The sequence below is a fragment of the Pseudopodoces humilis genome, chromosome 8 (genome assembly GCF_049639895.1).
Source record: "Pseudopodoces humilis isolate 2021_Gansu_Grassland_sample_001 chromosome 8, ASM4963989v1, whole genome shotgun sequence".
Lineage (NCBI taxonomy): Eukaryota > Metazoa > Chordata > Aves > Passeriformes > Paridae > Pseudopodoces > Pseudopodoces humilis.
In genome coordinates, this window is record NC_142207.1 from 28,091,302 (window position 1) to 28,115,025 (window position 23,724).

Below are 23,724 nucleotides of genomic sequence, written 5' to 3' on the forward strand. Positions count from 1 at the left end.
CGTGACATCACATTAAAAAGAGCTTTTTTTCTTTCCTTTTTTCTCAATAAATGCTAAAATCAGCCCGTATCTCTCTTGATGCTGCCATAAAATTTAAAAATTCTCTGATTTATCATATAAGAGCTCATATATACATCATGTTCAACTTTGAACTTAAAAGTGTGAAATTCCAACCTGTATAAGGCTAATATGACTTAAGTCAACTATCTGCTTTGTGCAATACTGTGAAATATCTGCTCTCTCACAGGGCATGAAAACTGCATAGAGGTACTCTTGGAACAAAAACTTTTCCACAAGTTCTATGGTAATAGCTTCTCTCCACTGCACTGTGCTGTGTAAGTAGAAATCTCCAGTAACAACTGCATGTTGCTTTAGGATATGTCTGGAGAAAGTAGCAGTATGAGAATAAAGCAAGCTGTTTTGGAAATTATTTGCATGAGCAAATGATTTTAAAGCTGATCACTTGAAATACAATTCCTTGTGGCTGAAACATATTATTTTAAATCAGAATTTTTAAAAACAGCTTTGAAAAACATGTCAGTATTCATATTATTTTAAACCAGTATGCAATTCTCAAGCTCACTAAAATGTGTGCAATTTAAACATGTTTGCAAATTTAAGATGAAAATAGCTTCTAATCCAATGTGAAAGTGTGTCAGCTATACTTTGTGTCCATTACTGTTACTAAATATTGTTTATTTTCCTAAAGAAATGAGACAAATTAGCAAAACCCAGAAAAAGTACTAATTGAACACATCCATCAAGTCAAAGTGCTAAATGTGTGACTTGGAAGAGATTTTCAACGGTTTCAATACTTTAAACATTAGAATAAAGCTCTCTTCATGTAAGTGTCTATGACTGAGTGCTTTCCCAGCCCAAGTGTGTTTGACATCTAGAGTAAGGATTTTAAGATATTAAGGTTTTAATCCTAGCTTTGTTCTGGACTTTGAAATTACCTTTGTGCATAATGAATTAAGGATCAGCTTAGCTGATCAGCTTAGAGATTGAAATCCATCGTAGATGCAGTTTGGTTAAATGGAGAGATGATGAATATGCAGAAGTGTGACTAAAAGCATTAAGACAAAGGCATATTAGGGTAACTTAGAAATAACCACTAAGAAATATTAATAGGAAGTAAAGTAAACCAATATTGGAAAGTGGAAAAATATGTAGCCATGACCTTTTCAAAAATGTATTTTCTTCGGCAGAATCAATGATCATGAAAACTGTGCATCACTACTCATCGGAGCCATCGACGCCAGCATTGTCAATTGTGAAGACGACAAAGGAAGGTAAAAGTTCCTTGAACAAATTGTATTTCATGACTCCATTCAGTATTTTTCATAGTTCTTTCTGAACCTCTCGCACTAATCCTTATCTGTTATGGTTGGGCTAAGACATGTCATGCTGACTCTTTCAGACAGCAGTTTACACTGCAGCACAGCTAAGTGATGTCTCACTTAAAGCAAGAATATGAAGTATTCAATGTCAGCGTATATATGAAAAAATATAATAGAAATAGTATTTTGTTTGTTTAGAACAGCTATGGCTATAGGCTGTTTCCCTGGACCTGTTTTCTTTCTTAAATGTTGAAACACATTTATCTTTGCTAAATGGAGTGATGCTATGTACACACGGAAAAGTATTTCATTAATGGTTTTCATGTTGTTGGCATTCTTAGGGCACACAGCTGAGAATATCTATGCAGCAAAATAAAACTATTACAGCAAGAGATGGGCATTCAGGCCAATCCTTCATTTGTCACATTGAGAATCCCCTCACCATATATGTATATATTTAATTAAAATTGCTGAAATTCTGAAAACTGAACGCTCATTGTTTCCTTTGATTAAAACAAATTTTATACCCTCAGTAGCAGTGATTACTGAATTTTGTGAGGGGGGTAAGAGCACCTCACCTTTGCTGATAAGCAAAACAGGAGCAGCACTGAGCTGGGCTGTGTACCAAGTATCTTTCATGTCTAGTAGTCACCCTTCAGACCCAAAATGCCAGAGAGCCACAGCGGATGAATTCCAGTGTCTATGTCTTGTAGAAACTGATAACCTTCAAAGGGGATTGAATTCCTTCTGCCATTTATAGTACTGCAGTTACTTGTGGCTTGTTGCTGCAGTATCTCTGACTACAATTCAAAATATTTTAATTTGTTTTAAATAACAGATCTCTTTTTTTTCTGATAATTCTTCCCAACTGAGGCTTGCTGAAAAAAAGCTAAAATCAGATTAATAAGGATGAGGGATTTTACTGTTTTTTGTGTTATACCATATGCTCTGTTAAAATAAACAGGCTGCTAATACAAGATTCTTCACAGTATCATATCTCCATACTATCATACCCACCTTTGGAGACTGGAAATATTGTTTAACTTACTCCAGCTGCTGCTACCACAACCTTCTTATGGTGACAACTCAAATTTGATGGGAAGAAAAATAAAATGTCTTGCACTTTGAGGTTTTTGGGGAAGTCGGGATATTGCCCTTCTTTAGCACAAGCTGTGTGGGTGTCGCTCCCCCAGGACGCCCCTGCACGCCGCAGCCTTCGCCGACCACGTGGAGTGCCTGCAGCTGCTGCTGAGCCACAGCGCGCAGGTGAACGCCGCCGACCGCGCGGGCAGAACGCCGCTCATGATGGCAGCGCACAGCGGGCACCTGGGCGCCGTCGGTGAGTGCAGCCTCCGACCCTGCACTTCTGCCCCACGGGGCTAACCCCTGCCATCCTGGGAAAACCGAGCAGGGGAAATAGGTTATGTGGATAGTACCCTTCTGGAAGGAGATAGCTTTTCATCCGTTAAAAAATACTTCTTCTTCTTCTTCTTCTCTGCAGTCTTAGTGAACATTTGCAATGACAAATTTGAGTCTTACTTCCTCCCAAGAGCACACTGTAAAGAGCATGAGGGCAGAAGTAATTCTGTTCTCCTGTTTATTTCCTTGATTTTGAGGAGCAGTAAAGCTGCATGTGTGAAAAAGATTATGTAACCTTTTCCTGCCCTGCCTTATAGGAAGCCCCATTCTTGAAAAGGCAGCTATCAGCAGCTGCTTTTTCCAGGCTACACTGCGTGCCACAGGCTCACAGACTGGAGATCTTATGGACTTTGCAGAATTCCCTTTTCCTCCAACTTCAACAGCACAGGCTGCCCCCCTCCAGTTCTTTATATCCCCTTAGTCCTCTCAAAGTGGGATTTACAGTTGTTCTCAGGTGGAGGTGATTCAGGCAAAAATTGCTGATCTGCAAGTAGGGAAGTTCATAAATAAATTAAGATCTATATTTGTTTGACAGTTTGGAGCACCACAAATTAGCTGCTAGCTCTGCATTTGCTCGCTGATTAACTGCACAAGATTAGTCTGTTCTCATTCACTAATTTCATTATTATAAGGCTTACATCATATAAAGACTTAATTGATTAGCATCTGTGCACATGTATATTGAAACAGTCATTTTATCCTCTCTTTTGATATGTTCATCTGCCCATTGGGATTGTTCATTTGGATTGATTTCTACTCTGTACCTCAAGACTTTTTGGTGAACATTGCCAAGGCTGACCTGACATTAAAAGACAAGGAGTTGAATACATCTTTGCACTTGGCTAGCAGTAAAGTAAGTTGAAGACCTCTCTGTGTTTTTATTCTCATCAGTCTGTATGAACATATGTGTGTGATTATGCTCCCAAGTTTTTCTTCTGCTGTGGAAATGCGGTGGTCAAGGCTATGGTGAGGAAGGGAAAGTTGTTCCAAGCTTTTTCTCCAGTCTGTTTTAAAGTACTGTACATTGAGAAATAGGGATGGCTCTTATGACAGCTGAAATTTAAGTTAGTGACACTAAGAGAAGTAAAGGAAACCCTTTAAAGTTTTACCAGATAATCTCACTGTAAAACAGTTTAACAGGTTCAGTAACAAAGAAAAATAAAATAATTTTTTATTAATATCCAATTCCTGTGAAAGAAGCCCAAAATTTTCCCTTTATGAAGCAGGAGTGAAACCAGAAGTATTGATTAGATGGGTGATGGTGTCTCTTCCTAACCCTTCTTCCTCTTAATTCAAATTTTTACTGCTATTTCTGCAAGAAAAAATGCCCATAGGATTCCCTCTCCCGGGCCTTTTCTTTTGCTCCTATCCACAGATTGGATTCCAGTGTGATCATATTACTCCAGTTTCTTCAGACACATGAGCTGAATTCTCAAGGTCCTTCAGGCAGCTGTTCACCTGCCAGGACTGTAGGCTCAGCATCTGCAACTTGCTGTGCTGCAACAGGATCAGAAATAAGGCCCGGATCTGGATTATTCCCTAAGTTCCATTGTGCAAGCTCTCTGACACTGAAGAGGTTTTGTAGTAGTTTATTAATAATACAGAAAGGCATTTAAAGACCCACAAAGCGTGGCATTCGTTTCTGAGATGAAAGCATTCTCTGTCACTGTGGAGTTCTGATAAATCATCCACTGAACTCTCACTGAAGAGAAAACACAGCATTCTCTGAAAGCTGAGGAAGTGAATTCGTATTTAATGAATGCAGGGTTGAAAGACAGGTGAATGTCTACATTTCTAAATGTGCTAAAACATCCCAGCAATGGTGGCTCACAAATGGTATTTTAAGACTTGCTTAGTTCACCTTCTACATACACAGTCTTACTGAGCAGCGTGTTTTGTATTTCAAGTTGAGTTACTAAATTTCATTTTTATTATGTAACATTACTTTTGCCTCAATTTCAAACTCCTCATCAAATTAACACTTTTGGGTTTTTTTCCCTGACTACAGGGTCATGAAAAATGTGCCTTGTTAATACTTGACAAGATCCAAGAACAGAGCCTTATTAATGCAAAAAATAATGCATTGCAGACGTAAGTATTAGCCTGATCCTCTCCAGTTCGGTCGATTTACCAGCATATTCCAGTTTACCATTTCAAATTCATGGCTCAGATTACTTCATAGAATAGTAAAGTTAATTTCTGATTTTTTTGGAATGCTTTCCCTTGAAAAAGACCCAAATTGTATTGCATTCTTACTTTGAATTTTGATTCTATTGATGCCATTTTTATGCATGATCTGCTGGAAAAATTATATGAGGTAATTTATTTGAAGACTACATCAAAATGTCTATTAACCATATGAATGTATAAGTATACCTCTGGCATTTTCTAGCTTTTTGAGCTTCACCTTAAATTTAAATAATTTATTTAGACTTACTTAGACTTTAGGTGCTACATTTAGTTCTCAGAAGGTGTTTTTTTTAGCCGATATTTTATGTGCAGCTTCTGTCCATAGCATATGTTATCAGCTGCAACCGTTTGTTGGCATGGGAGAATCCCACCATAGGAGAGTTCAGGTGAGGTGGCAGATCACCTAGAGCTTGCAGAAGAATTCATTTCATCTTAGTCCTTTTTTCCCCTCTTCCAATATGAAAATGTTTTTTTTCCTGTCCTGCTAGCTGTCCCCAAACTGGAGAATTGGGTGTTGGGCCAGGAAAGGAGCAAACCAGTGGCTATTTTTAATTTCCAGCTGCTCTTCACTAACAGAGATTAGCAATTGAGTGTTCAAGGATAAAAAGGCAATACAATGATATTGAACAGCTAGAATTAAGGATAGAACACAGGTGTTTCTTCAGTCTTGGATTCCTTTTCCTTTTAAACATCGATTGTGTGCTGCAAACAGTGCAAAAATGAGAAACTTTCAAAGAAGGTCTTTAGACTGGAAAGTATTAAGCAGTCTTTGTGTGCTTGCACAAAAAAAAATCTTGTTTTATAGATGTGAAACATGACAATTATTTCAAAGGCTGCAATAAAATCTAGTGTCTAGGATATAATTCTAATGATCCAAGGAAGGAAACCATTCTCTTTCAGATGCTGGGTATGTTTAAGTGTTGCCTTACTTTGTTTAGAAAATCTGTTGTAAACTGAAGTTGAATTTAATTATGTTTTTGTAGACCTCTTCACATTGCTGCACGAAATGGCCTAAAGATGGTGGTTGAAGAGTTGCTGGCCAAAGGGGCCTGTGTCCTGGCAGTAGATGAAAATGGTAAGTAAATTATATACTTTGACAGTCTTCAGTAGGACCCAACAGGTAATTTTACAACAGACCGAAGCAATAGACTTAAAAGGTGATGATAGGCTTCACTGATGCTTTTATCCTTCCAAGAACAGACAATGAGTTGTGTGAGTACGTATTTAAAAAAAAAATTAAGATGCTCTTTTGTTAGTATAAAAATCTACTTTAAACATCACAGTGGTCCCTTTTACTGTTCATTTTGCATGTACTGTCAACAGCTAGTCTTTTTTAATGCCTGAGTGCAGTGGTAACTTGAATTTCCTAAACATGCAAGTGGCACCGGATAATTCTGACGCCTTGCAGAAGAATTAAGGATTTTGCATTCAATCAGCGCATGTTTTAATGGGTAGGAAGAAAACCATCAACATACGTTTGAGTGTGTCCCAGCTCATTCTGAGATCAAACCTTGTGCTTGCCAATTACCTGACCTAATCCAAGATGCAATTAAATTACTGTTGTCTCATAAAATACATAATTGGTTACTAAATTAAATAATTTTGTTTCAGACTTCAACGAAGTCCTCCCCTAAAAATTATGAGGAACCATAGAGGGATGTGATTCTACAATTATAGTTTTCAAAAATATCTTCCTGAAACAAGTTGGTCTTTCTTACAATACTAACTCCATGGCATTAATGTAACAATTTGGTACCTTCATCTTTCCATATCTGTAAAGTAACAATAAATGAAGTAACTACTCACCTATCATTGCAAGAAATTTGCAATCTATGGATGAAAATAACTGAGTGGTATTTGCTGTAAGCCAAATGCTACTTAGCTGTACTTGCCAAATGAGTTCCCCAGAAGTTATCTGACCCTAACCTCACTTAGAAATAGGGGACAGCAAAATGAACCAGACTAGCTTCTAACCACAGATTTTATCCTTAAAATAGTACATACAGGTCCAGCTAATTTGTATGTAACAAATGACAATTAAGTTTAAATTTTATATAAATTTAGTTTTTCTAGGAACAGCATGCACAGTTTAAAAGAGAGATGTTCAAGATGTTAAAAGTAGAATCTCAGTGTACTTACAGATCTAGAGAATATTAACACTTGAACACATGGAACTGACATGGAAGAGGAAATGCACTGACTGCAATCAGTGCTTAAATGTGGGTATTTTGCAACAAAACTGTATTCTCTTTTTGCCCACCAAATTCATCTGTGCTGCAGATCTTGGCTTCCTCAAGGCAGTAGGTACCAGAAGTAGCCACTGCCTTGCATTATTATTGCTGCAGCACTGAAGATTTAACCACCTGCAAAATAATTTTTCAGCTCTTAGCATGAAAGGAGGATTTGTTTGGAAATGCTGGAGTTCTGCACAGCAGCCTGTAAAATGTACAGACAGTAAGTGTAATGAGCACACTGGCTTCCAGGGCTCGTGTACATGAAGAGCTGCTTTAGGGACAGTGCTTGGACTGGAGCCAAGTTAAACTGCAGTGAAGACAAGCTTCCAATAGCTCCTCAGTCCTTCCTTTGACTGACATTGGAGTCATATCAGCTCTGTATTTGAAGTGTATGCCATGCTTGCTGAATACAGCTGTTATTCTTCTAACACAATGTACATTTGGGTAACTAAACATCCATGTACTCAGTTACACCTGCTAATCATGTACCCCCTGCAGTGGTCTAATTCTTTTATAATTTAATTCCTAAATAAACTGCTTGCCAAGTTGAGTAGATATTCAACTGATCAGTCTTTAAAATCGTTTGCTTATCGAATCAAAAATGTTTTAAACTAATTAAAATGAAAGTTGTTGTTCTCAGAATGAGACTCGTTCATACATGCAGAAAGCGATGCCAGTTTCTGTCCCTGTTGCTGTACTCCCTGTTCTGTATCGGCCATGCTGTCTGTGCTGTAGAAGTGTGTTTAGCGAGTGCTTTGAACTGGTGCAGTGTTTGCTGCCTGGTCTCACACGAGCAGTGCTTGTTGTGGTCCCGGTGACTGCGGTGCCCCCAGTGTCTCTCCCAGCATGTCCCGTGTGAGTGAGTAACACGCCCGTGGCCTGGCATGTGTAACCCCATCCGTGTCCCCACGGTGTCCCTAGAGATGTACCTGAGGAATGCTGGGTGCCCCGGGTGCCCTCAGTACTAACCATTGCCTTGTCTGCATTTGTGCCCAGGTCATACGCCAGCCCTGGCTTGTGCTCCTAACAAAGACGTGGCTGACTGCCTGGCACTCATTTTGGCTACCATGATGCCTTTTTCTCCCTCCAGTTCAGTGACGGCTTTCAACTTCACTTGTTTTAAAAAAGACAATTTGGGCAGGACACATCTCTGCGATGGCTCCGCTATGGGTGGCATTAACTCTTACAATAAGCCCTTGAGTAATAACATAGGGACAGAGGATGGGTACAATGAAAATGATTCAGATTCTGAAACATTTTGACTCATTGGTATTAGAAAAACTTTTTTGTTATTATTTCATTTCAGCTTTAATTTTTGTCTTTTTAAACAGCTTAAATCCCACAGTTATATTCTGAACTATTATTCTTGACAAGTCGGTATTGAAGATTTGTAGTGTTGATGAGAATCAAGCCTTTAAATAACAAAATTAGAGGGATTTACTGGAACATATTCCTACTAGAGTTCTGCAGCTTTTCAGTTTCCTTATGTTTTCTTCAGGCCCAAAGTGCCCCTGTGGAAAGTCTCTACCTCTTATTTTAAGAAGAAAAAGAGAAAATGCCTTTTTTCTTTTTGACAGCACAAATAAACAGGGAACTGTTCATAAAGAGTTCTTTCATGTTTTAGCTGCACCTTTAGTACACAATCCTATTTCCAGCATAGCCTTCACAGATTTGAGCATCACCCCTTTCCTACATTTGTCTGTTTCCTGCTTCCAGGGGCTCTGTTAATTAGATACTTTTTTTACACGAACCAAAGGTCAAGTTGTAATCTTAAAAATGCCTGTATTATTTTCTACAGGAAATAAAACATTTTACATTCTGCCTATATTAAGCACTTAAACATACAGAAGGCACTTTTTACAGTTCTTAGTTGCAGTACACAATTAGAAAAATGTAGTTGTTAATTCTTAAGGCCAAATTCTGCTCATCTCACCATATTTTCCCATGAACATCACTTCTGTAAAATGCTAATCACTTGGCCCTTATTGTTTTTCAATTCAGCACAAATGTGTATGGTTTATTTGCACTACAGAATTAGGGTCATGGCATGTTTCTGTCATCTGAGCCATTAATCATGAATCCAATACCAGGAAAAAAAAAAGGGAGAGGGGGAGAAATCAGGTGTAGACAAAGGTGTATGTAGAAGTTTATAATGATTTGCCAATTTAAATGGCACTTTTTTCCTTTTCTATGGTTAAATAACTTATTTTTACTGTAAACAGTATTGAATTTTAAAATACTTTTGCCAGTGTTTTGATTAACAGAGCAAAGGTAAAGCAATGAAAGCATAACACCAAAAGTTGAAATACCAAACACCAGAAACACAACAGTACTGTGCAGGGGACCAGAGATAGATGCTAAAAAGCCTTTTGTCACCAGCTCTTAAAGCAGTGTCAACTTTGTGAATATGTTTACTCCTTCTGCCAAAGTTTCTAGGTCAAATGGACCCCGACCCTCCTCTGCAACAGATGTACAAAAGGAAGAATGAGACTTTGTAAACAAAAACAAAAAACAAACAAAAACTATCATGAACTAACCAGCCGTACCAAGAGGACCAAAATGCTTCAGTAATTAAATTGAAGACTTTGCTACTTTTATTTTTTTCTTCAAATGTGAGTGACATAATGAAGTAGTTTTTTCTAAATGATAAAAATATACACTTTTGAGGTAATAGTTTGAGTAGTCTTGGCTGAATTTTACATTTTATGACACAGGTTTCAAGTTGACATTTTTAACTGATGATGTGTTGACCACAGGTGGGTTTTTTTCCCCAGACTTAAGAATATGTTCATATACTTTTAATGTAAATGTGTTTCTATTTATTTGAAATGAAACAAATGCCCAGGAAAAATAACTATGGCTTGTTCTCCTAGTTAGTATTCATGCATAATGAAATGTGAATCTGGCAAGACCGAGAGCCTGAGTAGCAAAAGGAAAGGTGGATGCACTCTGGGAGAGTGCCCATCTTGTACGGAATGCAATGGTCCACTGGCTGTGTTGGGAAAAAGCAGAAAGCAAAACACCTTCCTTTGTTTAGGAGCTTAAGAAAGAGATCCAGCCCCTTGCCAAACAGGTGAGAAAACCCATGCAGCTGTGGCAGAGCATGGAGTCAGGTGTTCCTGTCCCTGTCATTCACACTCAGCTTGTCTCAGGCCTGTGTTCTGTTCTGGGAGGGTGAGATGAGCTTCCCCAGTGCTCGCTTTCAGCAGGGTAAAGGAAAAGGAAGGAGTTGAATTTTAGTTGCAGTTGTTAGCCCCGTTCTGCTGAATTGTTGAAAATCTATTGGCAGATTTCAGTTCTTTAATTAGGAAAAAATATTTATATATTAAGTTTATTTTGCCTTACTAAAATTATTTTTTCCTTGACCATTACAATTTTCAAAAGTTTACAACAAAAAAAACCCTCTTTTCTCTCAGCTCTGTAGTTTCTACAGTAGAATGTCAGAGAACCTGAAACCTTTGTTTTCTCCTCAGAAATAGTGTGAAATAAAATTCTAATTGATTTTTCTCTGCATTTTTGCTTTTAAAACTTGCAGAATAGCAATAACCACCTTACTTAAAGCACTGAAAATAAGAGAGATCAATTGTTAAAATTTTCAGTGGTGCCTGTTCCAAAATGAATAGTAATCCCAAATTTTGGGTTTTTTTTATGTGGAAGGATGGCATTGAAAACAAACATATGGGAAATAGCTGCCACCTGTCTAACAGCAGAATCAGCATTTTAATCTTATTTTAAGCAGAAATGTAGGCAGGCTCCTTGGCAGGATTAGTTATAAGTCTCACCCTGAAATACAGAAAATTACGCTATCCTACATGACAGTGCTTCATTAAGAGAAAACCAGCCTTCTTTATAAAAAGTTTATTTTTTCTTGTCATTTAAAAAGTTTCAGTACTTTTGCCTGCTACCATACAGTTACCAAAATTTTTTCTAATTGCGATACCTCGTAACACTGGTAATTGTGTAGTGCAACAACTGCTGCCTCTTCGCGCATCCCAGAAGCAGAGGTGATTTATTTCTGAGTCACGCTGATCCTTCCAGGAACCAAATCTTACCTTTACCCATGAAACCCTACGATGCTGTCAGGATGCAGCATTCCAAAAAGCACGGGAACGCAAGCTGTGCTTGCACCTCCAGGGCACTGCACAGGTCCTGTTTTGAGGGTGCTGGATTTAGGAGGAAAAGTGCCACGAGCGAGACGCTCAGGAGTGCTCAGTGTTGCCCTGTCCCACATCTCATGTGAGTTACCAGAATCCCTTTTTTTTTGTATGCTAGCACATTAATCTGTAATTTATCACATGTAGAAATAAACGTGTAGTTTAGGGCAGGTATTTTAAGCATGGGAGTAATGTTACTCTTGTAAATAATCTCCTTGCCTTTCTGTGGACTTCTTACAAGAGTAATCATACAGAATTGTTGCACTTAACCCTGGATCCTGCAGCTTACAGTACGTGGACAACTTCTGTGTCTGCACCCAGCAGAGGGCACTAGGGGAGGGGCAGCTCCCTGCCCAGGTGTATTGGCAGGATCGTTTCATCCTGTATTTTAACCACAGCTGCAGGTGGAATCCAGAGCAGGATGGGCTCCCAAGCCTCTCTCATAAATACTGAGTCACAACCTCCGGACTGCCTGAAATTGCTGTGAAATAGCTCAGGGGATTTCTGTTCATCGCTATTAAAAGGGCACCATAATGTGTTTGGTACTTTTATGCAGTCAACAACTGCCAGGTTATTGAATTAGAACAAACACATGAAATGAATTGTTTATCCATTGTACTGTTGAGAAACTTGGTTATGTATTTGAGGATGATTAAAAAAAAAAAAAAATTGTGATTTTTATTCTTAGTCATGTAAGAACTATTAGAGTGCCTTTTTATATTTGTGTATAATGGAAATGTTTTGTGAAACTTGTCTCTTTTTTTTTTCATTTGAGTGTTACAAAAGCAATATATTACCAGTAAATTTTCATTTCAGACCTTTTTTGAATGTATAAAGTGTTTCTTCTTTTCATATGTTCTACCTGCATTGAAATGAAAATTAATATGCTAAATTTCTATAGGAATAATGTATAATTTTTGCAGTGCTGAAAATGCTTTCTTATTACACAAAAGTAAACTTAGGTCAGTGTTATAGGAAAGGGCGTTTTAAACTAGTGACAATCTTGAGTGTGTGTATAAAATGTAATTTTATGCATTTCTTATGCAGTGATCTACATATTAAAGCCAATATCTTATGTTTTGTAGGTTTTGTCTTATATTTTATGCTTTAGCATGTGCAATATATCTTTACAAACCATGGTGATACGCATCTGGTGCCAGTGTTATATTTTGCATAACATTTGTAATAAACGATATAAAAACATTGTTTGATGGTTTCAGTGGGGTTTTGTCGGTATTGTTTGCTTTTGTAAATTGAAGTTTAAGAACTTGGGTAAATGTCACGTATGAAATGAGGAAAAAAAACTTAATTCATTGAATGACTTGGAATTCAACCTGAATCTTCTCAAGCACAGTTTAGTAACTTTTTAAACTACTGAATGCTGTATTAATGTAATAAAGAGCCCTAACTGTAAACTACTATTGCGGTGCATTCAGATGGTTATTTTTACAAATAAAAATGGTACAAATACAATGGAAAACTGAGTAAATTTTGTTTCTTTTGGGGGAGCCGGGGAGGCGTAGGTATTTAGCAGTGGAAATGAAAATGCAACTATTTCGTAGTTCCCTCATGTGTAAATACCCCTTGCCCTGGAAAGCTGATTTTGTTTACTATTTAGATTCGGGGAAAGTGGGGGAGCAAAATAAACCGCCAAGTAAATTTTGGTTTTGCTCAGTCATTAATTATTTCACTGTTTCCCCTGGCGAGCACCACCCGCTCTGCTGGGCGTGCCCTGCAGCGGGCTGGGGCAGCAATCCCACAGGGACAAAAATGCAGCCGAAAACTTAAAGATATCCATGGTAAGGTGTTAAAAGTACCCGAATTAAAGCAAACAAACAAAATCCACGAAAAGGAAAAGAAAAAACCCACAAAACCCCGAAAACAAATGCCCACCAGCGCATTAGGTGGTGAGTGTCTGCAGCTTTACGCATGTTTATCAGTGAGCCGCTCCCCCCAGTGCAGGGTCCGTCCCCAGCGGGGTGTGTGGGTTTGTTTTCGGCCAGCTGCGCGGCCCGGCTGGCTCCGGCGGGCTTGGACCGGATCCCGAGCCCCCGGAGCGCTGCGGGGCCGAGCGGCCGCGCTCCCTCACGGCCCCGTGCAGCGCCCTCCCCATCATGGCGGACACGCCTCCCCCGCGAGCCGCGACATGGCGGGCGGGCCCCTCGGCCCAGCGGCCGCCCGACCTCCCCAACATGGCGGCCACCCCCTGGCGCCGGCGGCGGCCAGGTTGAGGCGTCGGCTCGGCCGCCCTCCCGCTCCGCCTCCCGGGCGGCGGCGCTCCCGCCCCGCCCCGCCGTGCCCGTGTGCGCGGGGAGCCCGGGGGGAGCAGCCCCCCGCCCCGCGGGGCGCCATGGGGCGGGCGGGCCGCCGGCTGCCCGCGCTGGCAGCGCTCTTCTACGGGGCGCTGGCGGCCCTGGTGCTGCTGGGCGTGCGGGACGTAATGTTCCTCTACGAGGAGAACCGGTGCAGCATGACCTACATGTACGAGTACCCCGAGTACCTGGTGAGTGCGGCGGGGTGTAACAGGTGGGACCTGCCGCCCCCGGGGCGTTGCCGCCCGCCCCGCCGCGGCCGGAGCCCGGAGACGGGAGCCTGAGGCGCAGCTCCCCCAGGAGGAGAACAGCCCCTAACTCGGGGTTCGCCGCCGGGCGGGAGCCGAGAGCGGTGCATGGGGCACGGGCAGCTGGGGCGTGAGCGGGGCCGGGGCTGGCAGGACGCGCTGCCGTGCCCGCTTCTTGTGACGGTGCCCCTCGGGGAGAGAGCGGTCGAAGAGCCGCCCACCTATAACCCAGCGGGGCGTTCCGCGCTGCCAGCGGTGCAAAACCTGCCCGCGATCGAAGCTGCCGGTGCCTGGGGTTGCCTGTAGCTCTGTGAAACGCAGGAGCTCACGCAGGTGTTGGCCGAGGAAAAGGCTGGGCCAGCTCCTCTGACAGCACTCCCAGCACTGCCCGTGCTCAGGAGGCCGAGCCTTGCACTTCATAGCCCTTTCCGTGACTGCGGAGTGTGAAGTAACCAGTGTGTCCAAAAAGCGCATAACTGAGCTTTGACTATTAGTGTTCTTCCCGAGGTCGTGAACAGTGGTGCAAAGTCCTCTCGATAAGCACTTGGAGGTGGCATGTCCTACAATGTACACGGTAGAGTTTGTAAATTTGTCTTGAGGTCCCTCTTGTTTTGCTAACAGAGCCTTGTAGAAGTCTCTTTGAAAACCTGGGATCAGTTTGAGAGAGGGGACTGCTCCTGGAACCGTTTTTTTCCACACACTATTCTGGATTAGTAGTGGAAGGATGTAAATGCATATTTGTAAGTTTCCTGCTAACGCTGCACCATGCAGTTCTTAGAAAACAATTTCTCTTTTTGATAGTAGTTCTTACTACAGCATTTCCTTTTATAACTGGTTGATTTCTGAACATTAATTTTTCATTATCTGAGATCTAATCTATGTTGGAAAAAATAGTAGTTATTCTAAATAACACAGTTCAGAGGTAGGTTGAAAGCTGGCTTGCACAGTAAAGAAGATCTAAAAGCAACACTTAAGTGTCTAAATTCATAATGAAACAGAAAGTTAAGTTTTGGATCTATTAACCTTCATTTGCTAACCTTGATATAGCCATCTTAGCCTACAAAAGAGGACCTTGGTATGGCTACAGGGATTGTTTATTCAGTGCTGTGGAACAAATTCATTTAAGCTGTTATAAATACTTAAGTACTATGCAGCAAGTTTTCGGATCTCCTGGCAGCCAAAACCTGCTTCAGCTTCAATGTTAAGCCAACCAACTGGAAGTTACTGGCAAGATCTGTGTGATGTTATTGGCGGGTGCCTGAAACTCTTGTCTGCCACCACATCTTTTGTATTTACTCATTATGTAAGGGCTTAAACTCCCAAACATCTTTAGGCGGGATGCAAGGCTTAGAGGTGAGCAGTAGTTGGGTGCAGAAGATGCAAGTCACAGCTGGCTGCATTGCCCTCTGGTATTTCTGTTTCCTGAGTAATCACTTTTACCGTGCAGAAAACGGTACTTTGCACTGGGGGGCCAATTGGGAATTTGTTTGGGTTTGCTAAGGTATTGTGCTTTATAAGTAGCTTTTTATTGTTGGAGGTGTCTGTGTAGAGCTGCCTTCACTAGGAAATTGCAGGTTGGGAGTTTCAGGTGGGAGGTACCTGTCCTTGCTTCCGGATTGGTGTCACATTACAGAACAAATAACTGAGCAATTAAACAAGAGGTGTGATGTCTTCTGCATCTATCAGTGTGGGTTAGCTCACAGTCAGCCTAGTAATTGATCATCTTCTTTTGCATGAGTTTTAGAACTGCAGTGTTTGAATTTAACCTGCCTTTGTCCTGTTCAGCTGTACTCGGCAAGAGATTCAGATGTTAGTAATGAGGACTTGTTCACAAAAACCTAATTTCTTATGGAACCAGGGTGAAAAATGAAGCCTGCACTGACATTTTAAAAAGTTGCTGTAGCTTGCTACAACTTATTACATAAGCATTATCTTGGGAGTTCACAGTTTAAACCCGCTGTCATGTAACATGAATGTCTCTTTTCCTTTGGAGTTATACGTTGCCATTTTGTTATAATATTTAAATACTGTGAATTACAAAAAATCCCCCATATTTTGACAGTACAATTCTCATGGGTTGTGTGAGTTTTTGTGTTTGACATTGCCCCAAGGAAGAACAGCATGTTAATTTTTACATTCCATAAAAGTTTTAGGTAAAAGACAATGAACCAGGAAGTTTCTGTGGATGAACAGTTGATTTGATCTGTCAGGAAGTGATATAAGCACATCTTGATGGCACTCTTAGTTTAGTAATGGGAACTGCTGAAGGATTTTTCACATGATTTTGAAAGCCTTTGCAAGAGGAGCAGCAGAAAAGAATGAGAATGGGACAGTGAAGTCAGTGGAGCTAGAAGGGCAGGATGATGAAGGAAGGGAAAAGACCAAAGGACAATCTGAAGACATAATACCTCACACTCTCTTTTGTGTTAATGAATCAAGATAATGAAAATACTGTAAATAATACACACACATAGATATATCTCATAGGATAGAGATATTTTATATATATATATATAAAACATCTTGAAAATAGTTTGGAAATAACCAACATACCAAAAATTTTGGAGGCCAAGGGGGAAGGAAAACAGTCATTAGTTGAGGAGAGATAGGGAAGCAGTGTGTGGGCACAGAATTAAATCTGTGGTAGATACCACAGAATCTCTGTGGTAGATGCAGCTGAGAGAAAACAGTAAATTGTTTGAATGAAAGATACTTCTATTTCAGGAAAGCAATTAAGAGAGACTTTACAGGAGATTCCTGATACAAAACTGAGTTTAGTCTTGACCTGATTCTGTAAAAGCATTTCCTTAGAATGTAAATTACACCATAAATACATTTATTTTTGTATTATCTTATTTTTCTCTCAATTGTTGTAACATAATCAAACATTGGAACGAGTGTATTTGCACTCATCAAATTTTATAATAAAATTTTAAAAATCTGTATCTTAGAACCTCAGAGTTATAAACCAATCAGCCTCTATGCAGGTGTTAAACTGAAATAGTAGTAAACAAGAACACATTTAATTAAGACAGTGCCATGTGACTCTAAGAGATTGACTTACAGGTGTAAGATTAATCCTCACGTAGCTATTGGGATCAAAGAGATCTTGTTCTTTTCTCTTTGGGAATCCTAATCCTGTGAATCAGACGTGTGCTAGGTTAGGGGGTTACTTGTTTTTGTCTTTAGCATAAGAAATACAGCCTTCTTTCAAGGAACAGCTGACATGTATGTTAGAGCTTGGGTTGTTGCAGAACCAGGTGGTTTTGTCAGACCACAGACCCAGCTCTGAAAATGAAACAGAAACAGCCCCAAAGTACCAAGGGTTTGCTTTATCTGCTGAGCTGTGTTGAAGTGGTTGCTGCTGTTGTTCAAACTGCCACTGCAGGTGATGTCTCTGTAAAAATCAGCTAAGCGAGTTCCCACGGCCTCTGCAGTTTACCCTGAGGTAACAGGTGTCATCTGTCACCCACACCACACTGCTCTCCAGGTTCAGCTTGTCCGATCCTTGTTCTGAGATCCGTTGCATTGGAGGGGATTCCAGAACCATTCCCGTGCCTCAGGAATAGGGAAATAGCGTCATTCACATGCCCCAGTTTCTGGTCTCAGCTTCTCCTCTTCTGGGAGAATTGGTGGGGTTTTGATATGCCTTTTTTTTTTTTTTTCCCTCTTCCCTCCCCCCCCCATTATAAGGATGAATTTACTTATGAATGTACAGCTTTGATAGATATATAATTGCATTCATTTGAAGTTTGTTTCAAAGCTGGTTGTAAGTAATCACTGTTTAGAGTAACTGCAGCCAGTCATTTTGCCCAGTAATACTTACTTAGACAGTTTGCTTGATATTCCATTTTTGATAAGCTTTTTTTAAAGCCAAACCCAGTTTTTCAATCTTTATTCTTTAGACTGTAATTTACAACCATAAAAATAAAACCACATAAGCCAGATCGTTTAAATGGCTGGATAGCTGCAGCATTTTCCTGTTTGTAGCACTGTAAACAAGGTCTTTGTTTTCTTTTTAACTTTTGCAATAGAAAATAAAATTACCCAAGAAAACAGCCAGACGATACCCAGCATATGAGCTGTATCTCTATGGGGAAGGGAACTATGCTGAAGAAAACAAAAATCTCCTATTGACAGGAATTCCAGTTCTCTTTCTTCCCGGGAATGCTGGCAGTTATAAACAAGGTAAGTGTGTTGCTGAGTTATAGCTTTGTTACAGAAAAAGCTCTCACATTTGTGCATTAGGTAGTTTTCTGTTTGAAATAATACCAGACAGAGCCATAACAGTTGATCATATTAAATGTCTGTTTAATTTCAAACAGTCAAGATACATGGTTATTGTTTGAAATCAGTCAAATGGTTAAGCTATAATATTTCTCTGGAGCAAGCCTTTTGAAAGCCAGAAATATTACAGTTTATGCTGTCCTCTGGCAGCACTGCACCCTTGCTGTACTTTTGATTGCAAACATCTAGTTGGTTTTGATTTGAACAATGTTTAGTGCAGTTAATGCCAAATAAAGCATGACCTGAATTTGATTAGGAGAAACTGAACCATCTGTCATCTGTGATGTAAAGGAATTACATGCTATAGAAAGCAGCATCATCTAAGCTTGCCCTCTAGTTTCATTATTCCCCACATCTTTATTTAGGGGTGTTTTTCCCTTAACATCATCTTTACTTTACATATAGCCTCTTTGTTTTCCCTCTTACGTTTCTAGAATCCAGATGAAGAGCAGTAATATTTTTAAAGCATTTTTATTTTTTCATTCTGAATACCAAAGCTAATGGTATGTGAAGTTTTGTGTTTCAGTGTTTACTTTGGTACCTGCTATTCCTTCCAGTCTGGGTTTGTCAGACTGTTATTTTTGTTCCCTAAAATGTGCTTTGAAACAGTAAATAACACTCTCATGGTGTTAGAAAATGGATGTGTCTGTGTGGGGAAAACTGGCACAGTCTGAACCCTCATGTCTTACTGTGATAATTTTTCCTTATATTAGCACTAAACTTGATTATTAAATTTCCCGATTTCAGAGAACCTTTAGAGAGCTGGGATTTTTTGAGAACATAGTTGCTTAGCTTATAACAGTGTAAAATATTTTACCAATAAGTACTTTCAGAAAACCATACAGTCTTCCAGGCACAATAGCATCAAAAGAAGATTACTAACATAATGATTATGAGAGGTGCCATATGGACTTTTGTGATTATGCATCAAATATTGCAAATCTGTGAATTAATGCTGTCTCTATAAACACACGGCAGTACATCACTATGCAGGAAATAGAATGGTACTCTCAGGGCATTTTAGGAATCAAAAGGAAATTTCTGAAGAACAAACAAACTAGGTGAGTAGAAGTACCACATGCTATAGGAGCAATACATATTTTAGTAATGTTCTTTTTGGAGTGGATTTAGGGAGACTGGCAATACGTCTGTGCATTTTGCAAAACTTTTCTTAAAATTAATTGGAATTAATTCATACTTTCTTCAGAATTTATTGGGAGATAACATGGTTGTATTCTGATGCCTAGATGAACAGAGGTGTTGCTATTGTAGTTTTCTTAGTTGTTTAAAATATATTCATATTTGCTGAGCAATGAAGGCAAGTGCTGCTGCTGCCTTTGCTGGCCTTGTTATTTTCATAGAACCATTTAGGTTGGAAAGGACCTTTAACATCATGGAATGCAAGCATTTACCCAGCACTGCCAAGCCCACCACTAAGCCATGTCCCTGAATGCCACATCTACAGGGGTTTTAAATGCCTCCAGGGATGGCAACTCCACCACTGCCTTGTGCAGCAAGTTCCAATGTCCAGCCACACTTTTTGGGAAAAAACATTTCCTAAGATTCAATATAAATGTTCCCTAGTGCAACTTGGGAACATCCTCTTGTCCTTTCACTTGAAAGAAGAGGTTCACTCACAACCCACCTTCAGGGGTTTTTGATGTGTTGCAGGCACTTTTGAAAGTGATGGTAATTTGTCATCTTTCATGGGCACTAAAATGAAATTTGTAAAAAGCACAAAATTCAGACTTTGAGTAAAAGATGATCTGAGACGGAGGGTTCTGCAGTTCTCTCAACCTGTTGTAGTCTAGGAGAATCTTGCTCCTATGTGCCAGATTTGGGCAGACCTTTATGACCATCATTTGTTATTTTATATAGGCACTTTTGGAACTTTCTCTTTTATTTTCTTCTTCTGCTACTGTGCCTTCTTATTTGCAGTTGGTATTGTTCCCATCCTGCATTGTCTCTGTGGAAACTTGGGGACAATTCTGGACACTAAAGGCTGTATTAGATAGTGGCCAGGGTTAGACATGGAAGACAGGTCAGAGGCAAGACCTTGGAAAGTGAACATTTTCTCACTCAAGGTTTTAGATGGACAAGTGTCCTTTAGGGTTTGGTTTTGCAGTCCTCCATACTTATCTTAGTGGTATTTGGGAATGTTGTCTTGGAGTTGATGGCCTTTGAAGGAGTTTTAGGAAAGCATAGCAGTAGGAATGCCTCTACAGTTGAAATCAAGAATGCCTTCTTGTCCTGGTGGTAATAAGAAGGTGCAAGGGAGATAAGAAAAGCAGCCCTAAGGTGGAACAATCCTTGATGCTTGTAAAAATTTGTTCTTGACATAAAATACCTCTCTAGTCAGCAGTAAGCTGAAAAGAGATGGTTTGGTTTTGAATGTCTTTTATAAATGGCTTGAGGTCAACAATGGATTTAATGTACTTGTTTCTGAATTGATTATGTATTTATGTGTTTTTCTGCTAAAATGGTACTAAGTGGCTGTTGGACTGTTCTAATTGATGTGGTTTCTTTTCCTAGTACGTTCTCTTGGCTCTGTTGCACTTAGAAAAGCAGAAGATGTTGACTTCAAGTATCATTTTAATTTCTTCAGTGTTAACTTTAATGAGGAGTTGGTTGCATTGTATGGTGGTAGCCTGCAACGACAGACCAAGTTTGTGCATGAGTGCATAAAAGTAATTCTGAAGTTGTACAGGGTAAGTAGTGACACGTGCTGAGTAATGTACTTCCATTTGGGAATGGAATTCTGGCTGCCTTTCCTGCTGCAAAACTGAAGAGTGATGAGTAGGGGAGGGAGACTTTAAAATGTGTGTAGATATTTGAAGGTGACAATAATGCAATAGAGAATTGCTTTTCTTTAAGAGATTTTTAGTACTTGTGACAACCCCAAAGCTTTGGTGAGGTTCTGTGTTGTATTTCTAAATAAGTCCATGCACAATGGATGCCTTTTTCTAGTAGAGACATAAATGTCTGTAGCTTATTAAAATATTCATGTAGCATTGCCTTACAGCCAGTTTTCTCTGGGAAAGTTCTTTGATGTCCTCTGTCCTAAAAGTCTCAGAAATTAAAATAAGCTTAATATACTTAAGCTTACACAAGCTAGCTACACAATGTTTCCTTTTGAGCTGGATACTTCATATTAAGCACATTTTCATGAGATAGCAAGTAAATTTTTATTCAGTTTGTAAGCTTGTTAAGTTGATGCTAATTAATGTTGTCCTTGAAAGACCATAAGCTAATTTGGGGGGGATAAAATCTACAGCTAATAAGAACAGTTCAATGTCAGATCTGTTTCTGATGTGTCTGATTGCTCTTTGCTGAAGGATCGAGAATTTGCACCGAGCAGTGTAGCAATAGTTGGGCATTCCATGGGTGGTCTTGTTGCAAGAGCATTGCTCACTCTGAAGAATTTTAAGCCTGAACTTATAAACCTGCTCATTACACAAGCCACACCTCACGTTGCACCTGTAATGCCTTTAGACAAATATCTTACTGGTGAGTATTGCAGTTGTCTAATCACATTGTATTTCTTTATTGAGCCTCTCAAGCTTTAGTGGGGAGATTCTTGCAAATCAACAGCAAAATGTGCTGCTTTATTTACTGTAATGAATCTGTTACTTTGTTACTCAGGTAGTTGAGGGTGCCAGGATACTCAGAGAAAGTCAAGTGTCATATAAAATGGATTATGTGGACTTGAGTTTCTGTGTGAGGCCTGGAGCTCTTAATAATTTGTAATTTAATAAGTTGCAGGGCACGTTACTAAATTTGTAAGCTTTCCAGTGAATGACGTATTTTCTTTCTTTTTTTTCTCCTTTTTTAAAACTTGACCTCTGTAAAGACTTTTATCTTTGTCGAATGAGACAGTGTTAGTTCCGTAGAAGGTGTTAAATGTAATATTTTTCAATATTATCAAATGTAATATTTTTAACCCAAACGTTGTAGAGGTGAGAATATAAATATAGATGTATTTACATATTTTAAATTTTTACAAAGAAAGATCATATTTTCCCTCACCTAAATAACTGTGGCATAAAAATAAAGTATAATCATTACACGTGTAGTAAACACTTCCTGAGCAGCTAGATTTGATTAAACTATACTGATTAAATATGTGTTTAGTGATAATTGTGCTGCTACATGTAGATACTGAGGGAATTGGTGAAGGAAAGAGAACAGACATTAATTCTCATTATTCTCTGTGACACCCAAGAGGAATGGATTATCTTTAGCTGCTGGATTTGATTTATTGTGCTTGTATTAATTCTCTATCCTACAGTTGATTTCAGTGCAATGCATCTTCCTTACTGACTGTTTCTGGACTTCAAGTAAATGTGTATCTGTTTTTCAAATAAACCTATGGATTGCTGCTCTAACAATATATCTGCTCAGCTGATACAGAAAATGTATCTGTCTTTCCTAACCGCTACCTCTTCATGTTAAAACAATCATTTTCCTCTATTACATGAATCAAGAGATAATCAGAGCTCAAATATCTCCAGGGGGGCTAACAGAAACTTTTAGTTAATGTTTATATAGCTCTTTTTTGTGTATCAAATAGGCTTATGGGAAAATTTTGATTGATTTTAATGTATTTTATAGATTTTTATACAGCTGTAAACAATCATTGGATTCTAAAGGCCCAAGATTTAAGAAATTTAACTACCCTTTCTGTGGCGGGAGGATTCAGAGATTACCAAGTTCGTTCAGGACTGGCTTTTCTACCAAGATTGAGTCAACATGACAGTGCCTTATCTGTTGTGGTAAAAAAGAAAACTGTTTTTTTGGTTTTGCATGGGACTGTGTTAGATAGTTATTTGTGTAATGCATGTATCAGTGTCTATATGGGCAGCGTAGTGTAAATAAATATGAAAATACTGCATGTTAAAACACTAAATGGATACTGTTTGGTTATAAAATCATAAATAGTTGATGTAGTCTAAGTGAGCCTCCACTAGAGGAGTATGTGTGGCACTGATTGGAATTATCTATCACTTGGTACTGTTTCTTCTTACTACCTGCTTGCACTTCTTCTGTTCCAGAACTCAAGTTTTATTTCCCCGTGTTTTTGCAAGAGATGTGTATAGGGAGAAAGGAGAGTATGTACTATAGAGGTAGAGTGTTCTTTTATAAAAGAGAGCCCTGGCATGGCGTATTCTTTTTGTATTTGTTGTTTTTAAAAGAATTTAAGAATAGAAAGGATGTAGAGGATCATCAAGTCAAATTTTCTGCTTTTTGAGGCATCTGTCCTTCCAAAATTAATTAAGGGTCATCAGAAAGTATTTAGGTTTGTTGTTCCATCCCCTCTGCATCAACTTGTTCCCTACATGGAGAAGCTGGAAAACCCTCATAGGACTGGGGAAAATTTGTAATTTCCAACTTCCATTTACTGCAGAAGCCAGTTTTTTAATGCCTTTCTTCTGACATCTGCTTAAAATGTTACATGAAATAGCTGTCATTCCCTTGGTGTTTACTTCCCTGTGTGTTGTACAGAAAGCTGTCTATAAATAAGCTCAGCTCAGATCCTGCTA

General features: G+C 39.3%; 2 protein-coding genes across 8 annotated transcripts in view; both read left to right on the forward strand.

Annotated features, from left to right (window-relative positions):
• The window catches only part of ANKRD44 (ankyrin repeat domain 44), a 131,005-nt gene extending 118,188 nt beyond the window's left edge, over window positions 1-12,817 (forward strand). For 3 of the 7 annotated variants that reach the window (XM_014249450.2, XM_014249451.2, XM_088058726.1), the window contains exons 22-28: window positions 248-335; window positions 1,209-1,292; window positions 2,534-2,679; window positions 3,530-3,612; window positions 4,768-4,850; window positions 5,933-6,024; window positions 8,180-12,817. In XM_014249450.2, coding sequence (XP_014104925.2) covers window positions 248-335; window positions 1,209-1,292; window positions 2,534-2,679; window positions 3,530-3,612; window positions 4,768-4,850; window positions 5,933-6,024; window positions 8,180-8,445 — 842 coding nt within the window. In that variant the 3' untranslated portion in view covers window positions 8,446-12,817. Of the gene's footprint in view, window positions 1-247; window positions 336-1,208; window positions 1,293-2,533; window positions 2,680-3,529; window positions 3,613-4,767; window positions 4,851-5,932; window positions 6,025-6,328; window positions 6,401-6,560; window positions 8,153-8,179 lie in introns of those variants that run through there. The other 4 variants (XM_014249452.2, XM_005519931.3, XM_088058727.1 and 1 more) reach the window with 3 other exon arrangements.
• An 870-nt stretch (window positions 12,818-13,687) lies between these two features.
• The window catches only part of PGAP1 (post-GPI attachment to proteins inositol deacylase 1), a 33,393-nt gene continuing 23,356 nt past the window's right edge, over window positions 13,688-23,724 (forward strand). Inside the window, exons 1-5 of the mRNA XM_005520030.3 lie at window positions 13,688-13,840; window positions 17,932-18,085; window positions 20,717-20,892; window positions 21,520-21,691; window positions 22,796-22,956. Coding sequence (XP_005520087.2) covers window positions 13,688-13,840; window positions 17,932-18,085; window positions 20,717-20,892; window positions 21,520-21,691; window positions 22,796-22,956 — 816 coding nt within the window. The remainder of the gene's footprint in view (window positions 13,841-17,931; window positions 18,086-20,716; window positions 20,893-21,519; window positions 21,692-22,795; window positions 22,957-23,724) is intronic.